Below are 24,816 nucleotides of genomic sequence, written 5' to 3'. Positions count from 1 at the left end.
TCTACTTATAAACCAACGCTGTGACAGAAGCACACATACTGGTTGTTGGTGAGCTTTTCTCTGATGGTGGAGAAGTCCATGGGCTTCTTGATGACCTTCCTGTATCCCGGGACGGCTTTCTGGTTGACGGGCGTGAGAAAGGGCCAAGCGTCCTGATGGGCCTCCAGCTCAGCCAGAAGCACTCTGGAGAGAACAAGGGAAAAAATATAATTTCAGATAATTTCGATTTCATTTCACCAGTTAGAGAAAAGGTTTTTAAACCTCGTCAGATTATGTGTGATATGAAACTACATGATAAAATGGATGTTTTGATTTTTGCACGAGGATGGTTGTCTTGTATTCCAGGAGCTCATCTAAAAATGAACGTTTTTACAATGAAAAGAAGTAAAGTAAATTCTGCTATGCATGCAGGGAGTATGTGTTTACCGGCACGTCGCCAGCCCATTTGTGTTGTTGTCTTTGGCTGTTTTGGCTTTTTTCACACAGGAGACGGGGCTCTCATGGACGGCCTGGGAGCCGGACGGGCTGTCGTCTCCTTTTCTCTTTTTGAACTCCTTGGTACCCTTCTTTGGCACGCTGTTGCTGCTGGCAGCCTCCTCTTTGATGAGCTCTCCCACCACAGATGGCTTACTGTTTCGTTTTACCTCACTGCCTTTTTTCCCTCCTCCAGCTGTTCGGCTCAGTTGCTTCCTACTCCGAGGGGATTGACCACTCTCCTGAATGACAGAACACACAGGAGACTGGTGAAGAGCCACACAAAACATAACATATTCAAATCAATTAATTGGATGTGTACATGTGCTACAGCTATGTTATCACTTGACAATTAGATCTACTGTAATAGTGGAATAAACACATGCTGGTGTACCTTCGCAACACAAGTGGGACAAAACCAGTCGCCGTCAGGTACTGTAGTGATCTTGGGTTTCTGGCAGTAAGTGTGGCAGCCTTTGTCGCAGCCATCACAGAGTAAGAGCAGTTCTTCATTGTCCCCCTTTTGACAGAGCTGGCAGTGCTAGAACCACCAAATATGTCTAGTCATGAATGTAAACTGAGATACATCACTATGAAAGATAGTGATTTATGCCATTCTTTGTGGTCAGGCATGTTGATTGATGTTGATTTCTTACTGATTGTGCTATTATTTGATATGGTTGTTGCCTGGTAATGATGTATTGTAATTTGATGCTAACACACCATTCCTTTCTTGTCATGTCTAGCCTAAAAACAATCTCGCTTTAAGAAACACCAGCTGTGCAGATTTATTGTTATCTTTGATTGCTTTCAATAGGCTTATGTACTTCAAACAAACAAAAAAATCAATAAACCAAATCATTTTTACAGTAGGTTTTATATTTCATATTTTGTGAAATGGAATGTGAAGCTGTGTAGCCTTAAAGATCAATCTCCACAAAGAGAGACACCTTAAGTGAGAGCTATAAATTGGTGCTTAAATTTATTTATGATGAAAACGATATAAACAAATCAGTGATTATGAGAGAGAGAGAGTGCCACTAACCACTTTCATGATGGATCGCTCCCAGGCGATGGATTTCTCCAGCTGCTGAATGCAGAGTGACAGCTGAGCTGAGCTGCGGACTTCACCGAGGGCTTTGCGCCACAACTTCATCCCCGGTGCCACCTCCTCCTCCCTGCTTTGAGGTCACAGAAAGTGAGACTGCAGCATCACTGTACAGCAACCACAATACAGTCTGCAACATTATTTCACTGAATGATAACAGCCATTAACAAGCGACTCCTGTTTAAGAAGCAGCCTACTGTGAGGTTAAGAATCTCCAGAATGAGTGTGGGATGAACGATGGTGCAGGAGCAGGTACAGTGACATTATCCAGCCGGATCTGAAAGGTTGCACTTAAAAGGGTCTTTTCTCTCTATTTACCTTCGCTCGATGTTTCTCTCCAGCTCTGCCAGCCTGATGACAGCTATATCAAGGGGATTGTCAGGCCGCCGCACTACGGTGCCAGGAAGTTCATCCTGGCTGGTTTCTCTCTGTGCTTTCTTCTCTGGAGCAGGGGAAGATAAGAGCTTGTGCTCATGATACACCAGATCCTCCCTCTCTGACTGGGGCTCAGGATGCATCCAACCCTGAGGGAGACATCGTCTCATTTGATGACACAGTAATTAAAATCAAGACAAAGGGAGGACATGGGACAAGGACAAGCATATATTGGATAATTACTCATGAAAATGAATTTGGATAAAAACAGTGGCTCATCTATATGAGCTGCACAAACATAAAAGAGTAGGATGCTCATTTGCCTGTACCTTGACCTGCAGGCGAGCAGAGACGACTTTCCTCTCCAGACCCTCGACCCGCTGAAGCAGGCTGATATCCACCTCCATGGCCTTCTCCTCAACACACCAACTGTCCACCGTCTCCTCACTCACCTCCCGCTTCTCCAGCTCTGCCACATCAATCGCTGCCACCACAGATGCATGCAAAACATTATAAACTATTGTAAACATATTATATTGAATGTTAAGCAAACAAATGCAGCATTGCAAAAGGTCAAATTACAAAAATTTGCAAACATATTATATTGAATGTTAAGCAAACAAATGCAGCATTGCAAAAGGTCAAATTACAAAAATTTTATATCACTGCATGTTTGTTGACTTGACGTAAAAAAGGCAGAGCAAATGTGGACCAACCATCTTTGCTGTTGGCACAGAGCTGGGTCGTATACTCCATATGTTTTTGGATCTGTTTCTGCAAGGCCTTCTCTCTGATGCCTCGGCTATGAAGGGCCTTGACCAGACTGTGCAGTTCCTCCATGTCTGCCACCCTCCACCAGCCACACAGCATCTCTGCCAACACACATATGCACAAACGTTTGTCACATAATTGTTACATTTTTAGCAACATAGAGAAGTTGCATAACTGAGTGACAGTCTATCTGGGCAGTGAATATCTTTAGTCCAGCATATTTGACTTGTGAGTACTGGCAGTAAGCCGTTCTTACCCTCGGGGATAGGCTGAGGACTAGGGTAGTCCTGGGTCTTGGCCACTTCCACAGCAGGGAATGACGCACAATCGGGCTTGTCAATCAGGGGCTCTGGGGTCTCACTCTTGTTGACAGAGTTGTTATTTGCCGGGAAGAAGACCATGTTGTCATTACCCTCTGCATGCTGGGAGGCCAGATCCAACATGGGGGGTAGAGAAGCACCAGAGAAGGGCAGGCTGGGACTTGGTGCGCTGGACACGTCGCACTGTGTCAGTCTGCTTTGATGAATGCCAGACTTTAATTGCTGAGGGGAAAAATACACACACACACTTTAAATTATGATCAGACGCTACTTCCACATGCATAAAGTATAAGGCAATACAGTGGTAGCACCTAAAGGTGTCCAACTTGTGTTATAAAAAAAAGCACAACATGATCTGGAATAATTGTGACTGAGATTATTGTTGTCTAACAACCTGAAGGACAGATGGCTGCATGTTATTGATCCCAGCAGGAGCACTAGAAATGGTTGTAGCTGGGGGATTAGGGGAGAGGGAGAAGGGGGATTTAGTGCTGACGGTCTGTAGCGGAGAGGAGGCGGCTAGAGGGCTGGAGCCGGAGGTAAACGAAGACTCGTCACAAGGAGAGCGAGGCAAGAGGCTAAACCACTGGTTGCTCTTTTCCTTTAGTATCTTGGAAAGCTGGTCATCATGAAGGACAGAGTGAGGGCTGCAGGTTATCCAGGGACTACTTCTGAGCAGAGACGGCACTAAAGTATCTGCTTTATCTATCAGTCCCTGCTGAGTAGTGGCTGTCTGAGAGGTGGGATATGAGGAATAAGATGCAGTGGTAGGGACTTTAGCAGAATGACTGTTGTGAGAATTGATGTCTGAATCTTGAGCCATTTTGGCTACTTCAAGGAGTTTGCTGAGCTTAGAGAAAGAGCCGGGTTTCTGGAGGAAGAGATTGAGGCTGTCTTTGTCCTGCTGGCCCTCTGGTGTGGTTGTATCGCCGTCTGTGCTCTGTGCTGGACTGGACACCGTTGGCTTCTCCATCTCTTCCTGCTGCTCTTCTTTTACCCTGAGCACCTGAGCAGTCCTCTGTCTTTTCTTCTCTTTCTCCACCTCTTCATAACCTGAGTAACATGAAAGGTCAGGCAGAGTGCACCAAAGGTTTCTATCCTGTACATGGTGAACAAGGACAAAAGTGAACAATATCTGAGTTATAATTTGTGGTTTGTACCTTCACAGCTCTCCATGCCTTCAACAAAGAGGCCACTACACTGCGGTAGGACCCAATAACGTCTCTTGTAGCGGTCCTGTCCAATCGTCATGGAGCGCAGTGAGTGAGATGAGTCAGATAACTTCTGTCTGATCTGACTCTGTTGCTGAAGAGACAGAGTACAGCAGGTTGAACCATGAGGTATTCATTGATCAGCTGATCCTGAGAGAAAAAAAAACTCATAGGGTTTCATTTACCTTGTATGTTTTCTCAATCTGTTTCTCTAGCTCCTCCATGCTGGCTGAGTGTACACTGTCGTCCTAGATGAAAAGAAGTCATTAGTGGGAGGCCAGTGGACCGGCTGAACAAACCCTGATTTAAGCCGTTGGCAACAATAAAAGAATCATGTATGTCACTAACCTCCTCTTCACACATCTCTGCTTTTTTTCCCTTCTTTCCCACAGATTCTTCTTCCTCATCGTCGTCGTCGTCTCCTTGGTCTTCACTGTCGTCATCTTCGTCCTCTTCCTCCTCACTGTCCCCTTCTTTCCTCTTGCATTTGTTTCTGGCAGTGGGGATGATAAGGCTGTGGCTGTTTTCTCCCCCCACACTGCTGTCTCTCTTCCCTGTCTTCTTGGAATGAATGCTCCTGAGTCTTTAAACATAAAAAAAGGACAGCCAGGTTGTAGAGTACACGTTCATGTAAAATTCAGACTAGTTGAGAAACCCAGATTGTTTGCCATCTCATTCAGAAAATGTTTAAGTGTAAGCACAGAGTCTTCCAATAACGACTTAGATGATGCATATACTTACTTGCGAAGTTTTCCTTCGACAACCCACTTATCCTTCCTCAGGTTGGTTATGTGATCTATGTTTTTGTCGATCTCACTGCAAAAGTATCAGACAACATTGACACAGCTATTTCTTTGACCTTTTTTATATAAGACGAGCACCATGTTTTTGTGTAACACTGCAGTGTGCACCAGATGTGTTTCAAAGTGTTTCCAGTTCTACTGAAAAATTGATAACACGTAGTTTGATGCAACATTGTGAAACTGTCCATCAAACCACGATTAGTCTTATTCCTTTTGGTACTTACGTTATTGCATTAAATATTAGTGGTAGTTCAGTTCATTAACATTACTGCCCTACAAAACTGCTTTTTTTGATAAGTAAAAATCAAAGCTGACTGTCAGAAGGAGGCAGAATTCTTACCTGATCACAGCCTTACTGCAGCAAAGCTCATTAACCAGGAATGCCAGCATGGAGGCCTTCTGTGGCGGGCTGTGGGCCTGAAACGCCTTGGTCCTGAGGCTGAGGGCCAGAGCAGCCAGCTCTGTCTGCTCACAGTGACCCTCCATGTAGATCTGCAGGATCTCAGACACATTGTCTCGGTTGATCCCCACATTAGTAAGGTGGTCCCCCAAGGCGGTCTTATTCTGAGAGAAATATGTGTTTCCAAAACAAAAAGTTTAGTGGTAAAAAAAAAAAAAAAAAAAAAACTAATGCTTTTTTAACCAACTAAGTTAAAACCAGAATATCTTTTTATATACTGTGACACAGAGCAGGGCACGAGTGAAGGGTATAGCCCACAACAGTGCAATGGGAGTAAAACACTGTCTTTTTGAGCAATTATCTCTTTGTTAAGTTAAGTAAGCAATCTCAAGTGCTTAAGTGACTCCTGGGACTCCTGATCCTGTCTTGATATGTCTTGTCCTTGTATGCACATCTCAAAAAATGTTGACACTGTCTATGTCAGCTTCTCAATAGGAAGATATGTAATAATGCACTGTAATGTAAATACACAAGTACACCCTACAGCACACAGCATGGACAAACGGCTTTGGGGAATGTATGAAAATTGTGGTTTCAAATTAATTTGTGTACTAACAGCTAAACACGGATACCCTCCTAAACACAAACTCTCATTTAGCTGCACAGAGCCTGAGGTAGGCCTGCACGATGAATTGGTATAAAATCGCGATCTCGATTCACCCTGTTCACGATTTAATTTTTAAATAACTTTTTTTTTTTTTTTTAATATTCTCATTTAATTTTACGAGCCGACTGCATCACAAACGCTACTACTTTCTTCTGTGAGTTTTAAACATAGACTGTATAAAAAAGGTTTTAAAGCGCTCCCAAGCGCTGCAATGCTCTCCCTTCTCTTCATTGAAGCCTCTATATTTACAGGCTTGTGGTGATGCGCAATGTGCTATAGGTGCCAAAAAATATCAATGTTTGGTACTGCCAATTTGTTTTGTTTTGTCATGGTTCATGTGTGCAATAAACATTACACTTTGTGAGAAAAAAATTGTGGCAGAGAATTGTGATATCAATTCTAAGCTAAAAAAATCGTGATTCATATTTTTCCCCGAATCGTGCAGGCCTAGCCTGAGGACAATTCTAAATAAATTCTAGATACATTTTAGCATGTGTGTTCTGAGTTGAAAAGTGATTTTTGTACAATAGCTACGTCTGAATCAATACATTTTATGGGCACACAGTAGCAGGTGTGTTTTTGTATGTTTGTATATGTGCACATGCACATGTAAATTACAGTACAGGAACCATTTACAATTCAACAACGGACTCTCACCTTGTGACCTGCAGGTATACCAGGATCACACACAGCTGCAGACAGCATGCTCACCAGCAGGTCTTGCACCTTGCCCAAACTGTCCCCAGTGTTGAGCAATCCCTCTTGAAGGTCACTTAGGTTGAGCATGTTGGGATTTATATCTAACCTCAGGACCTTTCCAAAGCTGCGCAGAAACTGCAGCACCATCAGGCAGTCAGAGAAGGTACTTCCTGGTAAGACCAGACCAGGGATCCGGGACCACTCTGGAAGTGGCTGGAGGGAAATAAAATGTTTAGTTTTTTTCAGCATTTCTGACAGCACAGATGTGACTTGTTTCATACTAGTTTGTCTGTGAAATCCTGTTAAAGAAATCTTATGATCAGATAAAAGTATCTGATCAGTAACACTCTGGTTGGTGCTATTGCATCAGTAGCCACTTGGTGGCAGTATTTTGACCTACACCTGCTTTATTTTTTAATCAATTCCAGATGCTTTCAGTGATATTACACTGACATCTATTTTGGTAGATCTGATAGTGAAACAATGAAACCATAAAAGTGCCAAAAGCATTTTTAATCTTCATGCCTATAACCCCTACAGTGATTATACTGATTGATTTTCATGCCAAAGAAATCCCTGTGCTGGTCAAAAATCCAACCTTTTCCATCTACTCCACAGATGGAGACTATTCTTGGTGAAATACATTGGCTCTCATTTTCATCTGCTAGCAGCACCACAGTGTATACCTTATGATCTGCTAAACACATGTCTTCATTTGGTTTCTTTAGCTCCTTTGCTTTTTCCAATTCCAGTCTTCTGAGCTCCAGTTTCCTCTCCTTGTTTAACCGTTTCTCATCCTTCTTCTCTTTTTTCAGACGCTCTTTCTCCTATAGCCAAGAGAAAGTATTATTGACACTGCTGCAGACTACTCAGAATTACAGAAGGTGGAAAACACAAACTATGACCTCAATTACCACAGTGTTAACATAAAAAAAAATTAAATTACTGAGGGAAAAAACAGTGTAGCAGGACACAGGAGTGGGAATGACTAGAAACGAGGGTAACAAGGGTATGTGATCAGGGCAGGCGTTACCCACCTCTGCCTTCTTACGGGCCTCCACAGCCTTAATGAGCATCATGTGCTGCCTGCGCCTTTCCCTCTCCTGGCAGAGCACAGACACACAGTTTCTTTTTTATTCATAGTTCAAACTACTTGAGGAGAAAAAGGGCTCATATATAAACTGTATGCATACATATATGCAGTACACAGTATGAACCCCCTGACATGCACAGTAGAAGAAGAAACACAGATCACCATTTGTCATCAGACAAAATGTTGCCCATTGGACCGTAGTTAAAGTATAAAGAAAAAAACCATAACAGTTAAATCAAATGGAACACAATGATTGACGAAAAAGCTACATCCCATGTAATGATGCACACACAAAGCATAAGCTCAAAGTTAGAAACAAACAGCCATTATAATCTGAGCATGTCGGCAATAAGGCAGACTGAAAGGTACAGGCAAAGGGGTTTAGAACTATAAGCTGCAAATAGTAAGTGTCTCAGGGACAAACAAAGCACATAATTTATAATCAACTGATGTTGTATGAAACTATCTCCACTTTAAATTATTATATTTTAACTTTATTTACTGTGAAAACTAAACTATGGAGTCCGTCTATGCTATTATTGCCTCCCTTACAGTTAAGATATATTTAGTGAGAATAATGACGCAAATTAACAACCATGATAAAACATTTAAATGTCAAATGACGAAAAACAAGAACTTAGTTTCCATTAACCCAGTGGTGTAAATCACTGGCAAAAATACAAACTGCATATTGATTTTTCTCAGGTATTAGAATGAATGAGAACGTTGGCTCACAAACGCTTTAGAGTAAAAGGATTTTGAGCACCTATATTTAATCAATCTAAAACAAAAACAATGTAATATGTAGTTGGTGTTCTTTCAGGGATTCCATTTCATTAGAATGTTTTGCATCCTGTTATATTATCTGTGGAGTTAAGATGTTTTTGATCATATTAGCCAGATAATGGATGTGTTTTCTTTGAGAGACAAATAGAGCAGACGTATGCAGTGCACCGTTCTGGAAAAGCCATGCAGAAGGATGTAGTATGACTGCAGCCAATGCTACTCTTTAGGCATTGCAATGATGGCAACCATTTATCACAACACGTTCACAATATGTTGTTAAATGTACAGAAACAAACATACCCATACCATATCTAGTCTATGCCTCTCCAACTCCTGGTAGAAAGAGTTGGCAAAGTATTAAGAAATAGAAAATCACAGAAGAAAATTAATGCAAGAAAAATACAACTGGTAAGGTCAAATAAAAAATACACCCAAGAGAACCCTAAAGCATCATTTGACAGGATATATTGTGCAAAATAATTCCATTAGGCTACCAAAAATGATCATTAGTTAGAGAACATCTCCAAGACATTTAGTTTAAACAAAGAGTAAGAATGGATTTAGTATAATGTGGTCATGGATAATAATAATAATAATAATAATAATAATAATAAAACAAATACCGACCTGGTGCTTCAGTATGACAGCTTGCAGTCTACGTATCTCCTTCTCCTTTTAGAAAAAAAGATGAAGTCAATTAGAAACTAAAACATATACACACACATTTAGAAAGTTCCAGGCCTCTAGACTTCATTGGTTAAAAATCTTTCACAGATACATGTAGAACGCAAGGAGATGATCCAACCTCTTTTATCACAGTGATAAGGAAAATCTCTTTTGCACTGACAAGCAGCACAATGGAGCAAAAACATTTAACTGCAGCCAAGCAGGGGCAAAACACTGGGAGTCAGGGGCATGAAGGATATTTGTGGCAGCTTAACAAGGGAGCAGGCTGTCTTATGTTTTAGAAGCAACAGTTTACAATCATGATTTGTTCATCTCACCTTGTTTCGCTTCTCAGCCTCCAATATTTTGGCATTGGCTGCCTCTTCTTTCTTCTTTCTTTTTACCTGTACATACAAAGGTCATGCAACAGAAGCAATATACAGACTAATGTTAAACACATACAGTAAATATACCACATACAACATTTGATTGGAGCAGCAAACTGATTAATGAAAATCAGATCACAAAAATCATCAAGTGAAAACAATAAAATGACTAGGACAATTATCTTAAATGTATCAAATACATGTAAATCTAGTCTGTAAAAAGGAAAAAATTAATGAGGTGTTGTACTTAATATTATGTATAAGTTTGGTTTGTGTTTGCTAGATTGCTTTTTTTTTTAATCTGTTAATGCCTTCAATAGAAAATATTCCACAGAAAAGCTAAATAGTGCCAGTGGCTCATTGACAATGTCACATCTAACATATTGAAATCTTGAGCAATGACATGATTATTTCCTCCCAATAACACTGAAAGACAAAATGGCTACAGTTATTTTGAAACACCAGCAGGCAGTGAGAATAAATTAAGCAACATTTCTATCAGTAATTATAGCCACAACGAAATCCTGTTAAGAGCTGCTTGCCAAGCGTGTCAACTGAAATTTGATTTATAAAAGCTAAAATACTTCACAGCTTCTATTAGTGACAGAATGCAAAATATGTATTCCACCTAGCCATGGTAAACTCTGGGCCACCTCTTACTTAATGAAATACTGTATTTTGTATTAAGCACAATCACGTCTAAGGAGATTGTCATTGGAACTTTTGCAAAAAACCAATTAGGCATTAGTCACATCACATACTCACTAGATGTGACTTAAAGTGGGAACACATAATTTAGGAATAGCCTTTGTTTTGTCAGTTATTTATTTATTTTTTTTAATCTTAGCAACAGCAGAAAGGAAGTGTTTTTTAGAATGTTTCTGCAATAACTTTCAGGACGAACCTCGAGAATGTGCTGTGCACGGAGTTCTTTCTCCATACGAATTTGCTGAATGCGCTTGATCTTCTCCTGGTAAAAGGATGAGGGCAAGATCAAATGAATTAACTGTTAAGTCATGCATGTTATAGTGGCGAGGGGGGGTGGGTGGATGGGGGGGGGAGTACAGTGGGTCTATGCAGATGAGGAAGGTGCAGCATTTAAAAGGATAGCAACTTCCTTATAGAATTTCAAAAGCAATTCAACTGTGTGTTTAAAACCTTTTTTCACCTTGGAGCACACACACTGAATATGAATAGAGCAGCTGAAGATGGCTATGAAGCTATGAAAATGAAACAATGCATTCAAAGTAAAGTCCTTACTTGCTGTTTAAGAAACTTTATCTGCTCCCTCTTTTTCCGCCTCTCCTCTGCAGCCATCATTGCTGGAAGACAAACAAATTAAGTTTGCGCACAGCATTATGATGCAGTGTTAGAGAAGAGTGTAACTGTGACTGGAGAGTAGCTGTTTACCTTGTTGCTTCCTTGCCTCTTTGGCTGCTTGCGCCATGGCCTGCTTCTCAATTTTCCTCATCATTTTGATCTGAGCTGCCTGTCGAGCTATTTCTGCAACATGATGAAATGTATTACTGAACACATCACAGACCTTATTAAAAACTTAAATGAAAAGTGACCCACAGATACTCTTACAATTCCCCAAATCCCTCTTAACAACCTCCAGAGAAAGTGCCTGGAGTTTTTGCAACGAGCCACTGTGTTTATGTGCAATAATGGCAATGTGGCCTACTGAGACATCAATATCGCTGCCTCTTCTAAGATTTTAGAAGAAGATTTTTTTTAATCATGTGTGAATCTCAAAAGAGCCCCTTACAGCTTGATTTTGAGGAATTGACACCAAAACATTCGCCACAGATTTTTTTTAGATTGTTAAAAGTGGTTCTGCTATTAACCTCCTCTATAGAGCTATTGAATGTCTTTGAAGCTGAGCTGGAAATATAATGAAGTGATCACTTTATCACCAGTTGGCCAATTAATGCACCAAACCACGTGAGAAAATAACTGATACAATATATAGCCAATATTTGTTGGTGTTATAATGGTTGATTTTCTCTTGACCAGGTGCCACTGACAGTTTTGGAAGATATAAACTGACCTTGAGCCTCCAGTTTGCGTAGCAGCTTTGCATCACTGACATCTTGGAAGTTATTTTCACCAATATTAAGAGGATGAGAATTCCACTGTCTGGCCCCAGTGCCATCACCTATCTGCTGGCGCTTGGACTGTGTGCAATGACTGCGCCTCCCATCCATCGCTATGATACTGGGAGCGATCTCCTCCTCTGCCAGCAGGAACCACTGTAAACCCTGGGTTATCAGACGGACAAGAAAGACAGATTAAAACCAACAAACCATACAAAAATTGGCTAGACTGATTATCTCCTCATTGCTTTAATTTGTGGATTTTCATGTTGACCAGCGTAACTACTCATTGCACTGAGGCTGTGAATACACAACATGCCTCAGAATGCATTTGTTGTGCTTTTCCTGCATGTAGACAACATACTATTTTTCATGCTTAAAACAATTTTTAAATACATTTTTCAATTCATATAAAGAACTTTTTCATCTAATTGTTTAATCTCTCTTTAACCAAGTTTTCAAAACGAACACAGATGCGTGCATTGTAATTTCTATCAGTGCAATTTCATCAACTACAAATTGCAGCTTTAACATGCTCATATTATGCTCATTTTCAGGTTCATAATTGTATTTTGAGGTTGTACCAGAATAGGTTTACATGGTTTAACTGCACATTGCTGCAGCTCCTCTTTTCCACCCTGTGTGTTCTGAGGTCTCTGTTTTAGCTACAGAGTGAGACATCTCACTTCTGTACCATCTTTGTTGGGATTCGCACATGCGCAGTAGCTAGGTAAGGATCACATTAGCTAGCTAGCTGTTTCTCTAACTTCAGTCAGTACAAGGCAGGATTAGCCGGGAGACTTCTTCTAAACGAGGGCGCACTCCCAACTCTGCGTGGATTACCTGCAGAACAGGGACATGTAAGTACTTCTTTTGTAGATTATGGTGAACTTGTGTGTGTTGTAGCAGTGTTTTGCCATTGAGAACAAGGGCATGCTAGCGGTTAGCCCCCTCGTTTCGGCTAGAGACGTAGAAAGCCCTGCAGATTTTGAACAGCTCACTCTGGGACTGAAGGCAGGTTACATTCAGAAACCCGTATCTCACTCAAAACAGCATCGATGTTTTTTTTCCAAGTTTGTATGCATGTGGAAGCACCAGAGACACAAAATAACACCCCAAATCCCAGAAAAGACGTGGACGTGGATCACGCAACCACAATAATAGATTGAGATATATGTATAAAAAATGACATATTATATATTTCTTTTCCATCTATGATTAAATATATATTTATAAAAAAATATATATTTTTTTATAATAAATGTCAACATCCTTCAGTGATGAAACTAAATATTTAACACAAAAAGAAGTAATTTACCTCTGGTCCTTCTCTGGCTTCATAGAAGTCACCAACTTTAATTTTTGTACTGAAGCTGAAATTATCCCGTGAGATGTCGGTTATTCCATTCCGGAGTAAGTACTGTACACAAAAGAATAATGCATTATTAATTACAGCCATATTAACTGGTAAATCACCACACACGTCATCAATTCCCACCTGAAGGAAATTACTTTATGCTATACTGATGCAGTGAGCATGTGCAATCATTTAATGCTTTAAATCTACTTTCAATAAAATAAAGTGACACACTGTAGATTTACCTTCATTACATCAGGATACTGACGCAGCTTCTTCCCACATGGAGCAAAGTAAGCCACCTCTCCTTGTAGACGACCTGCCACAGTCCTGATTCGGGTCTCTCTCTGCCACCTGAGGAACAAAAAATTGCAAATATAGCACATACAAGGTACAACACAATGTAATATTCCACTGTAGGCTGTATTCATTAATCATTTATATTATATATAATATTATAAATATACTGTATTTTACTTTTAGCTGATTGTTTCTCTCATTCAAGTTCCCCTCTGCGGCCTTAGCATATTGTTTTAGTGTCAAGACAGATACACATCATCCTCTTGTTAACAGCAGCAAGCAAACAAGAAGATAAACTATGTAAATGATGTACAGCTGTGTAGTGTGTAGCCTTGTCATCCTCTGACCCTTATAGTAATCACACTCCTAAATGGCCATGCGCCAAGTGGGGCTACCCCTTACTTCCCATGAGCTCCGCTGGAGAGCAGCCATGGCTTACACACAAGACATGTAGGCTGTTATCCCACACAGAGCAGGGGGCTGATATACAGTCTTATGGCCTCTGTTTCCTGTGAACCTGCTGATGAAAAACATCCCTAGAAGATGAAAGACGCTCTGATCCAAGGCTGCAGAATTTGTGGGCAGGGAGCTGCTAATGTTGAATGCCTGTGTTGAGGCTGGCTGCAATTAACCCCTTGATGCTGAAGTGCTGGGCCTCATTTCATTTCCTGCCTACTGCTCAAGATTGGCGTTTTTAAGGCCCCTAAAAGGAAGGCAAGGATGTTTTTTGTGGTCTACTCCTACTTAGCTCTTGATGAAAACGTCACTGTCCTCAAATCAGGATTCTAGTGGTGCTTTTTACAGTAACATTTACAGTATTTATTCTGGGTTAGAGTGAGGGTCTGAGTCTTTCGTATTCATTTTTCTTACTGGGGTGAATGTGTCAACACTGAAAGTTTTCTCGATCAAAAACAAAGTGATCATGTGTCTTGGGCTGCTCCACAAAGTTAAGATGACTACAGATGACCTTTTAGAAAAGGTCATTCATCAGCCTCCAGTGAGCTGACATTTTACTACAACACCAATTGCATAAACACAAATAATACAGGGAGTATAACAGTAAGGAAAAAAGGAACACGCTCAGACCGTCAAACCTTTATGTGTCTCTTTTAATGTGAAGTGCATGCACAATATCTTACCCGAACTCAAGAGGCAACCGCAGAACTCTCTCATCCGTTACTCTCCTCCTCTTCCCCGATCCTAGAAAACAGGAGAAATGACTCAGCGCTTTTCACACCTCCAGTGGGACGTGAACAAATCCATAAACCTGCCATGTTTACAGATATATCCACTACACAAAATAAGGAGGGGACATTATTGCAAATATAAAACCTCAAACAAAAGGAGATCATGTTAGATATCCATTTATTGTGGATTCTTTTTTTTTTTTTTATATATTAAATAACAATTTTACAACTACACTTAAATGACCATACAGGTCAGTGGACAGGTCACAGCAACATAAATAGCAAACAATATTCAGACCTTTTGACACATAAGAGAAGTGCAAAACACAGGATTAGAGCTTGTACAGTAACAAGCCTCACCGCCACCATGACAGTTTAGTGGTTTTAGAGGTGGGGATAGTGTAAAATTCGCATCTAAATTACTTAATAAATGTAAAAGTTTATAAATGTGTCATTAAAAGTAATTCACGGCATACTGCTGTGACATGATTTTTCAATTACTGCTTTTAAAAGGAAAAAGAATACTTTTCCATTACGACAATTTAGAATCCAGCACTGTTAGTAGCGTAATATGCTCCGTGACTCATCCAGTATCAGATGTGTAAAGCACCTGCCTGGGTTATTAAAGCAAAAGCTGCCGGGGACCATCAAAACAATGATGCAACCAATTTCTTCCAGAGAGCTCATTTTAACCTGGAACCATTGAGTACATTCATGTTTTCATACTGGAGAAATAAACATGCTTTTTCCACTGATGGGTTGGATAGTCTGAATAAGCAAAGTGAGTGGAGGAAAAATAAACACCATGCTGACTTTGGTCATGATCCTACTCTGTTATCTGAGTGAGTGAGTGAACACTTTCCTGAAAACTGAATCACACATTAAAGTATCTTATTAAATTAAACTGAAACTGGATGCATTTGGCTTTTAAGCAACCCCAGATTTGTTACCTGGGAGTGTGGCAAACTTGAAGGGAGGCGATAGGGTGCTATGGTTACTCAGTGCCCCTGAGCTGGTCACTGTGGTGGGGGTGAGTAGGCTACTTGGTAAACTAGGAGGCTTGACGATCTTCAGGTTCAGCAGGGAGCAGTTGGCTGAGAGGTTCAAAGACGACGCTTTAGCGAGTTTCATGGGAGTCCTTTCTGCATCGCTGTCTGCTTCTGTCTCACCGCGCTCCTTCATATCATCCTCAGAGCCATCAGAGTCGCTATCCAGATTGCTCCCCGACTCTGCAGAGGATTCCAGCGTGACACAGGGAAAAAATATGATATCCTAATTAGCATTCTTCTCACAACCAAACCTCATCTAACATCTTATATCTGCAATAACATGTTGTCAATGGCATTTATTTGTTCAATTAAAGAAAGGTCTGTTGAATCTAACCTGACAGGCTACTGCCAGAATCTTCATCCTCAATATCGTCTTCATCATCAAAGTCATTTCCTAAAGAGTCGTCCGAGTCCCTGCTGCTGTGGATATCAGACTCACTACCTCTGACTGAGTCTACAGGTGGATAGGATGAGTTGGTTTTAGAGAGGCTCTTTCCTGTATGCAGAGACTTGGGAGTGTTAGTCTTCATCGTTCTGTGAGCAAGACCTGATGAGGCTGAACATTTAAGTGGGGAAGCAGAGCTGCCCGACATCTCCTTAGTGCCAGTGCTTAGGTTGATGGGCATGGGATAGGGAGGGCTGGTGGCTACCAGGAGGGGCTTGCTACTGGGGGTGCTGCTCTGGCTGCGTGGTTTAGTGATGAGGGCCAAAGGGGCATCCTGAACTGCGCTGTGGATCACTCCATTAAGGTGGTGGTTCAGGAACAGATTAGTGTCATTGCTGTGTGGGAGAGACAGACTGCTCAACGTATCTGACGAATGTTTATGCTGTGTCAGCAACGAAGAAGAGGATGCTGAATTTTTGTGACTTTTAAACCAGTTCTGGCTCTTAGGTCGCAGAGAGAAAGCTGGCTTCAGGGAGTCCTTGGAGTGGTGGGGCTTCAAAAGTAAAAGTAAAAATGAAAAAGAAAAGGAAACAAAGAAAAAAAAGGAAGTAATTATGCAAGCTGTCACTTGTATTACATTGCTGTGGGCTGTGAATGAAGGAATTTAAGGTGTAATAAGAGACAGGGACAATGACAAGCAGGCCCAAGCCTGTCAACTACAGTACAGTAAAGAAAAAAAAGGATGCTGTGGAAAATATTTTCAAATTGTTCGGCTTTGTGCCATTATGCGACTCTAGCTGTCATCTTATATTTGTTGCTATTGTTATACTCAATCAAAAGTCTGTATTTAATGTACCACCATCATTAAAAACCTCTTGTTACAGACTGCTACAGTTTCCTTCCTTTTGAAAATAGTGACAATAACAGAGTCCTTAAAAGAGACAGATTTCTCCTCTTCTGATAACAAACATCCCAGAGCGTAACAGAGCTAATTGCTTGTCAATTTTGTGAAGTATTCCCAATAGAGCTAAATGCATTGTCACTTCTCGTCACATAGCGGTCAGACTCACATGCAGTATAATATAAGCCCTGATTTCATTGCAGTATTATTTTTATTTTTTTTTTTTTTTGCACCTTTGGCAAAATTCATATAAACGAAACAGAATCAGCTTCAATGCAGCAATGTAAATAACAAATACAACTCACCTGTTTTAATTTAAAACTGTTCAAGTGTAATGATCTTTCGTCCATAAGGTTTCCACTGTTCTCCTTTATGCCATCAACCAGCTGGGTGTGCTTCAGAGAGGGCATCAGGAATTTGGATTTATGGAGGTTTTGGGGAGGCTTTTGTGAGGCTAACAGTGTTGGTGGTCTGGATATAGAAGAGAGGGAGAGAGGCTTGGGTGAGAAACACAGAGACAGGGGTTTTGAAGGGGAACAGAGAGCATGAGGTTTGGGAGGGCTATGCTGTGGTGAGGACAAATGAGAGAAGTGCTTTGGTGAGGTGGAAGGATGTAAGTGTTTAGGTGTGCTGGAGAAGGAGATGGGGTTGGGTGAGGACCTGGAGGGCAGAGGAGAGGACTCCCTGCGGGACGCTGCTAGGGGACTGTTGCCGGCTGCCAACCCAGTGGCCTGGATGACACTGATGTGCTGCTGGCCTTCCTCCTCTGCAGTCCTGGAGCTCTGGAGGAACCGCGCTGCGGACTGTGACAGGCCAGCGGGATGAGAAGAGGACTGCAAGCGGTATTGGGAAGTCAAAGGAACAGTGTCACGATGACTGTCTTGAGTTGTATTTCCATCTGCAGTGCAGGGTCTCTTCTTTTTACTCTCAGACGTGTTCTGTGTCAGCCGCTAAGTAGGAGGATGAGGAAAAGACAGCATGTCATGTCAGCTCCTACGGAGAGAGCCTCACAGTGGCAGCTCTGTCAGCTAGCACATACATCCAGTCTGCCGCCCACCACCATAGCTGCTTTTGACAAACCATCTAACATTTACTTCTTAGAGAGCAAATTGGTCAGACACAAACTAACTTATTTTCATCTTAGTACATTATTCTGAAAATAAACAAAAAAAGGGAAAATCTTTGTCAAGCTTTTAAAAATGTTAGATGTAAAAAAAGGTGTCCACTGGTTTTCAAAACTGAGTATGCTACTGAATATTTAAACTCAAAAACCAGAAGTTTAATTCGAGACATTTACCTTGACTTTCCTTTTCACTTGACTGTCTTTTTCCGAATCAGAGTCCTCACTGGCATTGCTCTGATCATCCTCATCTTCATCATTGTCCTCCTCCTCCTCCTCCATGTCATCGGGATCACTGCTGCTCACCTCACCATCACTGGAGGAGCTATCTGACAATGATCCCGATTGGCTGCCGCTCATGCTGGAGGTCTCTAGTGGTCTTTTGTTGGGTTTCTATATAATAATGAACATTTTTGAATCAAGGGAAACTGGGGAAAGGGTGCCAAAAACAACATAACAGTGAAGTGGGTGTAATGCAGTGTATTGTTAAAAAACAGTATTACCTTTTCTTTCGTTTTCTGGGTGATCTTCCGTTGCAGTTGGCCCAGGTCCTGTCTGCTCTTTTGACTCTGACTACTATTGGCCTCAGTTTTCTCTGTGTTTCCCTTTGTTGGAAATGAACTGGTGTTCACAGCGGAGTGCCCGGTAGGAGAAGAAGCACTCCTACCATTCACTGTTCCAGTTACACCTACAGAAACTGACATTGTGCATTTCTTTAGATGGATACTCATGAGAACAAGCAATATGAGTCAAACACATTAGGAGGACAATACGTCTCATAATTTTAACATAACAAAAACACTATTTTCTGGAGCCTCTTTGCTTTAAACTACTACAACATGTATGACCTTAGGCAGGAGCTGGCTTTTTTTTTTTACCTGAGGTACGTGACTGCAACTGAATGGGATCATGGCTTTTGAAGGTTGATGCAAATACAGGATGCAGACCCAGAAGAGGAGGGAAAAAGGCTGCTGCTCCTCTGGTGTGTGCCTCAGATGGCCGCCACCAGTCTGGAGTGGGGGAGCAAGATACCGTACGGTTCAGTATGGCACAAATAGCCATTTTATCTAGATATGCAGAGAATCCAATCTGCCAACATGTTATAAGAGCATGATTTATCCAACCTGTCAACAGCACTAATCACACAGTTCAAAATATAGTTTTGCATTGATAACAAGAACCTTCCACTGACTGTGACTTCATCTTTTTATATTAAGAGCTGATAAGTTAAAGCATGTCATCTGGCAGAATAGCTGCAAAGATTCTACTAGACATGTCACAGCTGCAACAGTTTCAAAGAACAGCCTTCTTCTAAAACAGCTACTGCTTTGTAAAACCTCCATTTACTTTGTACTGAGTGTCATGATAACACCCAAAAGGCATGCAATCGGATATCATTAAATTAAAAATGTTGTGGGAAGACTGAAAGGGCTGAGAAAATAAAGTTCTATTTCTGTTGCAGTGGAGTTTTTAAATTGTACCTGCCAATTAGAATAAAGGATGACAACTGACAACATAAGGAAAAGCTTACTTTTGCACGGTTGCATTTCATGGACAAGGCAAATACAAACAGACATACAGTATACTATTGTCCTGATAAAGATATAATCCAGGAAGACGGCAAAATAACGACAGACTGACAAACAATTAACTCGACCAAGAAGCCAATTTTCATCTTCATCTCTGTTAATAAAACATAAAAAGCATTGCACCTTAAGCTCCCCTACCTGGAAATGTACCAAACTGGGAGTGAGCAGCCAAGGCAGACAAACCCAGGCTTCCTAGGCCTCCAAACTCCGGGCATCCTGAACTTGACGTGTAGAGCCCAAAAGCTGGACGGCTGACCAAAGGAAAACCATTGGAGCTGCCAGACATATTTAAACGTTCATCCCCAGTTATCTGGAACAGATGGTCTGGAGAACAACGGAGACAGTTTGAAAATGCTTAAAATAGAATCTATTGATTTACATTAGTTAGTTATTTTCGCTATCTAGAAACATGGTCTATGCAGATATTCTATTTACATATTCAGTACATGTACACAACAATGGATTTAAGATATCATGGTATAATTATACATTTTAAAACTCATCAATTGTTAATACCATGATACCATTGAGGACCTCTTGAGACACTAGTTTATTCTTAAAAAAAAAAAAAAAGAGTAGAGTAAAACTGAAGAAAAAGCTGTGAATTCGAGGTGATCTGTTCAAAATTGTTTCAGCAAATAAGAGACTCGGCCATCTGAGAATCTCTTCATAGTGATAATCATGAATGATTCAGGGTCTGGTACACCCACTCATATTTAGAAAAGAAGAACGACTAACCAAATTATTTACTGGATCACACTGTTTGATGTATAGAATGATTCCCACAAAATGAATCAGAACATGAATAACTGAAAGAAAGGAAGGGAAGGAAGGGAAAAAGAACACCTGCTGAAAGTAGACTAAAATAAAAAGGACTGTGCCACTGATGCCAAGTTGACCTTTTCCTTTTAAAACAGCTAAGGGCAATATCTCCGGTGTTTGTTAGCAGGACTGTTTCTAATCAGACAAACCAGTCCAGCCTAATTAATAAGATCTAATCCCTCATTTTCATTAAGAACCTAGAGCTGTGCAGGAATGAGAATGATGAATTAAAAGCAAAGCCCAGTTGATTTGTTCTGTGTAAATGCAAAGCTAACCAGGCTAAACAGTGCGTCAGACTCTATGTTGAACACCATCTGGCCAATAAGTTTTATATGTATTTGTCTGTAACTGTTTATACATCAAACCCTAACCGTAATCTTACTAACTTCAGTGAAAAATAACTGAAAGGGCGCTTTTGTAAAATTTGCTCCGAATTTAAGTGTATTTGCACTAGTCAGTAATACTCTTGATGAAGTTTTAGTGTATGAAGTTGGTATTAAAATCCTTACTGATTGAGCTGAAAGAGCTGGGTCTGTTGTTAACAAACTTAAAATATGTAAAGACCTTGGGTACTTGGGTACTACTTATTCACGACTTTATGATGCATGTGTTCAGAACAGAGCTGCTCGGTTTTTTTAGAAGTTCATAAGTTTGCAACTATTTTGGCTGTTCAAGGTGATATGGGTTGGATTCCTAGTTCAATAAGAAAAAAAATGTGAAATGATAAGGCTGTGAAATAAGTGCTTAATATGTCAGATAACAGAACTAATAAAAAGGTGTTTCTCTGGGCTAAAGCACACAATTCTCCGTTACAATATACATTTGGTAATAATTTAACGTGCAGCATGAACACAATCAGAAGTTACTTGTAAGATTTGAAGAAAAATGGTCAAAAGACATTTTTTCAAAACCAAAATTACGAACTAAGAACTTATATTCGAATCAAACATTATTATGGTCCTGAAATTTATCTTAAAAAGATCCAAGAAGATCAAAAGTTGTGCGAACTATGTGAATTAGGAGAAGTTGAGAATTAATCCCATTTTCTTTTCTTTTGTATTGTCCTTATTATAATGAGTTAAGAACACCCATCTTACATGAAATGTCTGTTCAAAATCCAGAAATGTTTTGGTGTACTGATGACAACTACTCCATTAGTGGTTGTTTATATTTAATGTTTATATAAGTTGGCAACCTTTGTCTCTAAAGTACGATGGCCCTGAGAGGCCACTGCACAGCAACTTAAGAAAACACATGCAAATAGACCACAACACGCACCATAAAGACAACACATGTAAATAGACCACAACACAACAGAAGTGTTTCCAGGGGACACTTTTAAGTGATGCACACGTGGCTGCAGATGGTTGAGGCTACAGCTACGGCAACGTCAAGTTTAGACACCGAAACAAAAAGTTAAATTAAGGAAAAAGATTGTGGTTGGGATGAAAACACACCTGGGGAACGAAGTATTAAAATTATATTCTTATATTAGCCTAGGCTTTGCAAGATTTAATGTTACAACCACTGCGGATTGATAGATTTTGATGACTTCTTGAACTCGGCTAGTCAGTGGTGTTACGTACCGTGGCAAAGTTGGTTTTATATTGGACGTTGGATATTCGACACATTCAAAAAATCTATTATGCAGCTTGATCTTTTGACCTATCGATCTCAAAAAACATCTGGTGAACTCAGCTAACTGCCCTACACATAACACAAAGCTACTTTTTTAAACTTGACGTTGCCATAGCTGTAGCCTCAACCATCTGCAGCCACGTGTGCATCACTTAAAAGTGTCCCCTGGAAACACTTCCGTTGTGTTGTGGGCTATTTGTATGTGTTGTCTTTATGTTGCATGTTGTGGTTTATTTGCATGTGTTGTCTTTATGTTGCGTGTTGTGGTCTATTTGCGTACGTTTTCTTAAGTTGCTGTGCAGTGGCCTCTCAGGGCCACCGTACTAAAGCATGGGGAAAACAACAAGGAGGTTTATTTGTTTAATATATGTTATTTATGTTGCTATTCTGGTATCTGGTCCTTTGCTGTAAATAATGGTGTCTTGTAAGCCTGTTTGGGCTGGGCATATTTTTTTTACGCATGACACAATAATAAAATTATTCATTCATTCATTCAATAGCACAATTTAACTGACGTGAAAGTGGAGCTAGAAACCCTAAAAACCCCACAGGCTTTATTATCATTATTGAGAGTCTGCTAAGGTTTTAGCCTTGGCTTTATATAATGTACTCCTCCTGTACTGGAACAGTAAAATCTTTCACCAACTTCTTCAAAATAACTTGGTCATGCCTTTTCTCAGATGCCAATATGGAATCAGAAATTTGTTCTTACTGGGTTAAATTCACTAGGCAGTGCTGCATAAACATGTTTCTTAGTTTACACCTAGTTTCAGCAAGTATAAAGCTTTTAAGAGTATGAAAGCTTTAGTATAATCCTATTCAGAGGTGTTACCATCATTGGTTGTGTGGTATCTTTCTTCTACTTCCCACAGGGAATAAGAAATCTCTTAAAAGAACTCAATTTACTTGATAATCATATGAGTGATGTGACTACAGAGGTGCCAATGTGCTTTCAGCATTTAGTGTTCAGTCCAAAATAAATGCTCTGGGAAATTTCTGTGCACGTGTGGTGTGGGGGTCTGAAAATGAATAATTTATGAGAATGTCTCTAATGTGTTCTTCATTGTGATAGCACGACAAAAAAAACCCTTCTTTTTGGGGCATCTTATCATGAAGAAAAAAAATAATCACAAACTACAGTATGTAAATTTGCACATTATTTTGTGGTCAGGGGTAATCTGACAGCTTATGCATCACCGCTTCTCAATGCATAATGGCTTTGACCACAATTAGTATTCAGAGAAAACAAGAGGATGTTGGCGGCTGCATGCACACTGTGAGGCTGACAGACACGTCAAATCACACAGGATAAACTGGAGCTAAAGGTTGTCAAAAGACATTCACAAGGGCGTACAAAGCTTTTTAATTGTGGGCATTCATTAATTCAACAGCCTTTCCATTCCTATCAAAATTGTCTGTAACATGTTAAGACTGGGAGAAGGTGTCTTAAGCCCCTTCATTTTTGCACAATTTTAATTCCGTGTTTTCAACTAAATTTAGTTGGACGTCTCCTCCAAATGGATTTTGTCTCTTCTTAATTTAAAAAAAAAAAAAAAGTTTGTGTGGAAGTTAGTTAGGTTAGGTTAGTTATAAAGTGTATACTGATTATAAAGTCAGTCAGAATGGTGCATTATTTACATTTATTAATAGCTTGTAAATTTAAAGCGGTTTTGTTTTCGACTAATTAATGTTGTTTGAAGCACTGCACACTCGAACCTTAACCCACCTAAAATAATGAATCAATCCAAATGATAACATAATGACTTAAAACTAAATAACACATCAAAACAATTAAATCATATTTGATCTTGTGCACATCTGAGTAGTGTGTGTGTGTGTGTGTGTGTGTGTGTGTGTGTGTGTGTGTGTGTGTGTGTGTGTGTGTGTGTGTGCGCGCGTGTGTGTGCGTACCACAGGTGGTGACAGGAGAGCTGGCTGCAGGGCTAGGGGCCGGGCTGCACTTAGTGGAGGGTGTCTGGGGTGGAGCAGGGGAGGAGCTGGCTGAAGAGGAGGCCATGTGAAGGGAGGACGGGGCTGATGATGGGGAGGCCAGCCGCTCTCCAAACTCCATATCTGTCAAACACAATCCAGTCAACACTTAGAGATGCAAGAGATGAAAAGAAGGGGAGGGGAAAAAGCACTCATGCCACACACCCCACTGAGACTGACACACATCTGAATTACCGTCAAAACAATACTTGATTTCAACCGCTGACGTCTCAATGTGTACAATAGTATGACTCCTTTGTGAAGACATGTTGTCCACTATTACTACAAATTACGCTGGCTAATAATTTAATTGTTTTGTTTATTGACATTAAGAGGTACTGTATTGTGATGGTACGACAAATCAATCAACAGAAAATTATTTTTATTTTAAAACTATTTTCAATTGTTTATCACGCAAAAATGCCCAAGATTTGCTGCCTTAAGCTTCTTGAATATTACAATGTGCTGCGTTTCTCTGTTTTATATTATTGTAAATGAAATATCGTTGGGTTTTGGACTGTTGTTCAGTCAAAACAAGCAATCTGACGCCATCCCCTTGGCCTCTGGGATAATGTAAGGCATTTTCCACTGTTTTCTGACATTTTATTGAAGAAAAGGTCAATC

At 40.3% G+C, this 24,816-nt stretch overlaps 1 protein-coding gene across 9 annotated transcripts in view; it reads right to left on the bottom strand.

Moving 5' to 3' along the window:
* Positions 1–24,816, bottom strand: part of LOC116049172 (bromodomain adjacent to zinc finger domain protein 2B) — a 52,644-nt gene that overhangs the window by 1,311 nt on the left and 26,517 nt on the right. For 2 of the 9 annotated variants that reach the window (XM_031298600.2, XM_031298609.2), the window contains exons 3-37: positions 24,115–24,276; positions 19,882–20,067; positions 19,033–19,164; positions 18,658–18,851; positions 18,332–18,547; positions 17,340–17,984; positions 16,083–16,686; positions 15,650–15,928; positions 14,652–14,712; positions 13,458–13,566; positions 13,174–13,275; positions 11,810–12,020; positions 11,170–11,262; positions 11,020–11,081; positions 10,664–10,729; positions 9,712–9,777; positions 9,335–9,379; positions 9,008–9,040; positions 7,866–7,931; positions 7,515–7,655; positions 6,787–7,041; positions 5,403–5,626; positions 5,001–5,075; positions 4,608–4,842; positions 4,445–4,507; positions 4,209–4,353; positions 3,443–4,101; positions 2,985–3,270; positions 2,674–2,829; positions 2,287–2,441; positions 1,901–2,106; positions 1,520–1,655; positions 869–1,015; positions 427–740; positions 40–183 (exon numbers count right to left, since the gene is read on the bottom strand). In XM_031298600.2, the coding sequence (XP_031154460.1) occupies positions 40–183; positions 427–740; positions 869–1,015; positions 1,520–1,655; positions 1,901–2,106; positions 2,287–2,441; positions 2,674–2,829; positions 2,985–3,270; positions 3,443–4,101; positions 4,209–4,353; positions 4,445–4,507; positions 4,608–4,842; positions 5,001–5,075; positions 5,403–5,626; positions 6,787–7,041; positions 7,515–7,655; positions 7,866–7,931; positions 9,008–9,040; positions 9,335–9,379; positions 9,712–9,777; positions 10,664–10,729; positions 11,020–11,081; positions 11,170–11,262; positions 11,810–12,020; positions 13,174–13,275; positions 13,458–13,566; positions 14,652–14,712; positions 15,650–15,928; positions 16,083–16,686; positions 17,340–17,984; positions 18,332–18,547; positions 18,658–18,851; positions 19,033–19,164; positions 19,882–20,067; positions 24,115–24,274 (6,671 nt within the window). In that variant the 5' untranslated portion in view covers positions 24,275–24,276. The remainder of the gene's footprint in view (positions 1–39; positions 184–426; positions 741–868; positions 1,016–1,519; positions 1,656–1,900; positions 2,107–2,286; positions 2,442–2,673; positions 2,830–2,984; positions 3,271–3,442; positions 4,102–4,208; positions 4,354–4,444; positions 4,508–4,607; positions 4,843–5,000; positions 5,076–5,402; positions 5,627–6,786; positions 7,042–7,514; positions 7,656–7,865; positions 7,932–9,007; positions 9,041–9,334; positions 9,380–9,711; positions 9,778–10,663; positions 10,730–11,019; positions 11,082–11,169; positions 11,263–11,809; positions 12,021–13,173; positions 13,276–13,457; positions 13,567–14,651; positions 14,713–15,649; positions 15,929–16,082; positions 16,687–17,339; positions 17,985–18,331; positions 18,548–18,657; positions 18,852–19,032; positions 19,165–19,881; positions 20,068–24,114; positions 24,277–24,816) is intronic. The other 7 variants (XM_031298637.2, XM_031298614.2, XM_031298621.2 and 4 more) reach the window with 7 other exon arrangements.

The sequence above is a fragment of the Sander lucioperca genome, chromosome 8 (genome assembly GCF_008315115.2).
Source record: "Sander lucioperca isolate FBNREF2018 chromosome 8, SLUC_FBN_1.2, whole genome shotgun sequence".
Classification (NCBI taxonomy): domain Eukaryota; kingdom Metazoa; phylum Chordata; class Actinopteri; order Perciformes; family Percidae; genus Sander; species Sander lucioperca.
The sequence above is the reverse complement of the archived record's forward strand: the minus strand, read 5'-3'. Positions and strand labels throughout refer to the sequence as shown.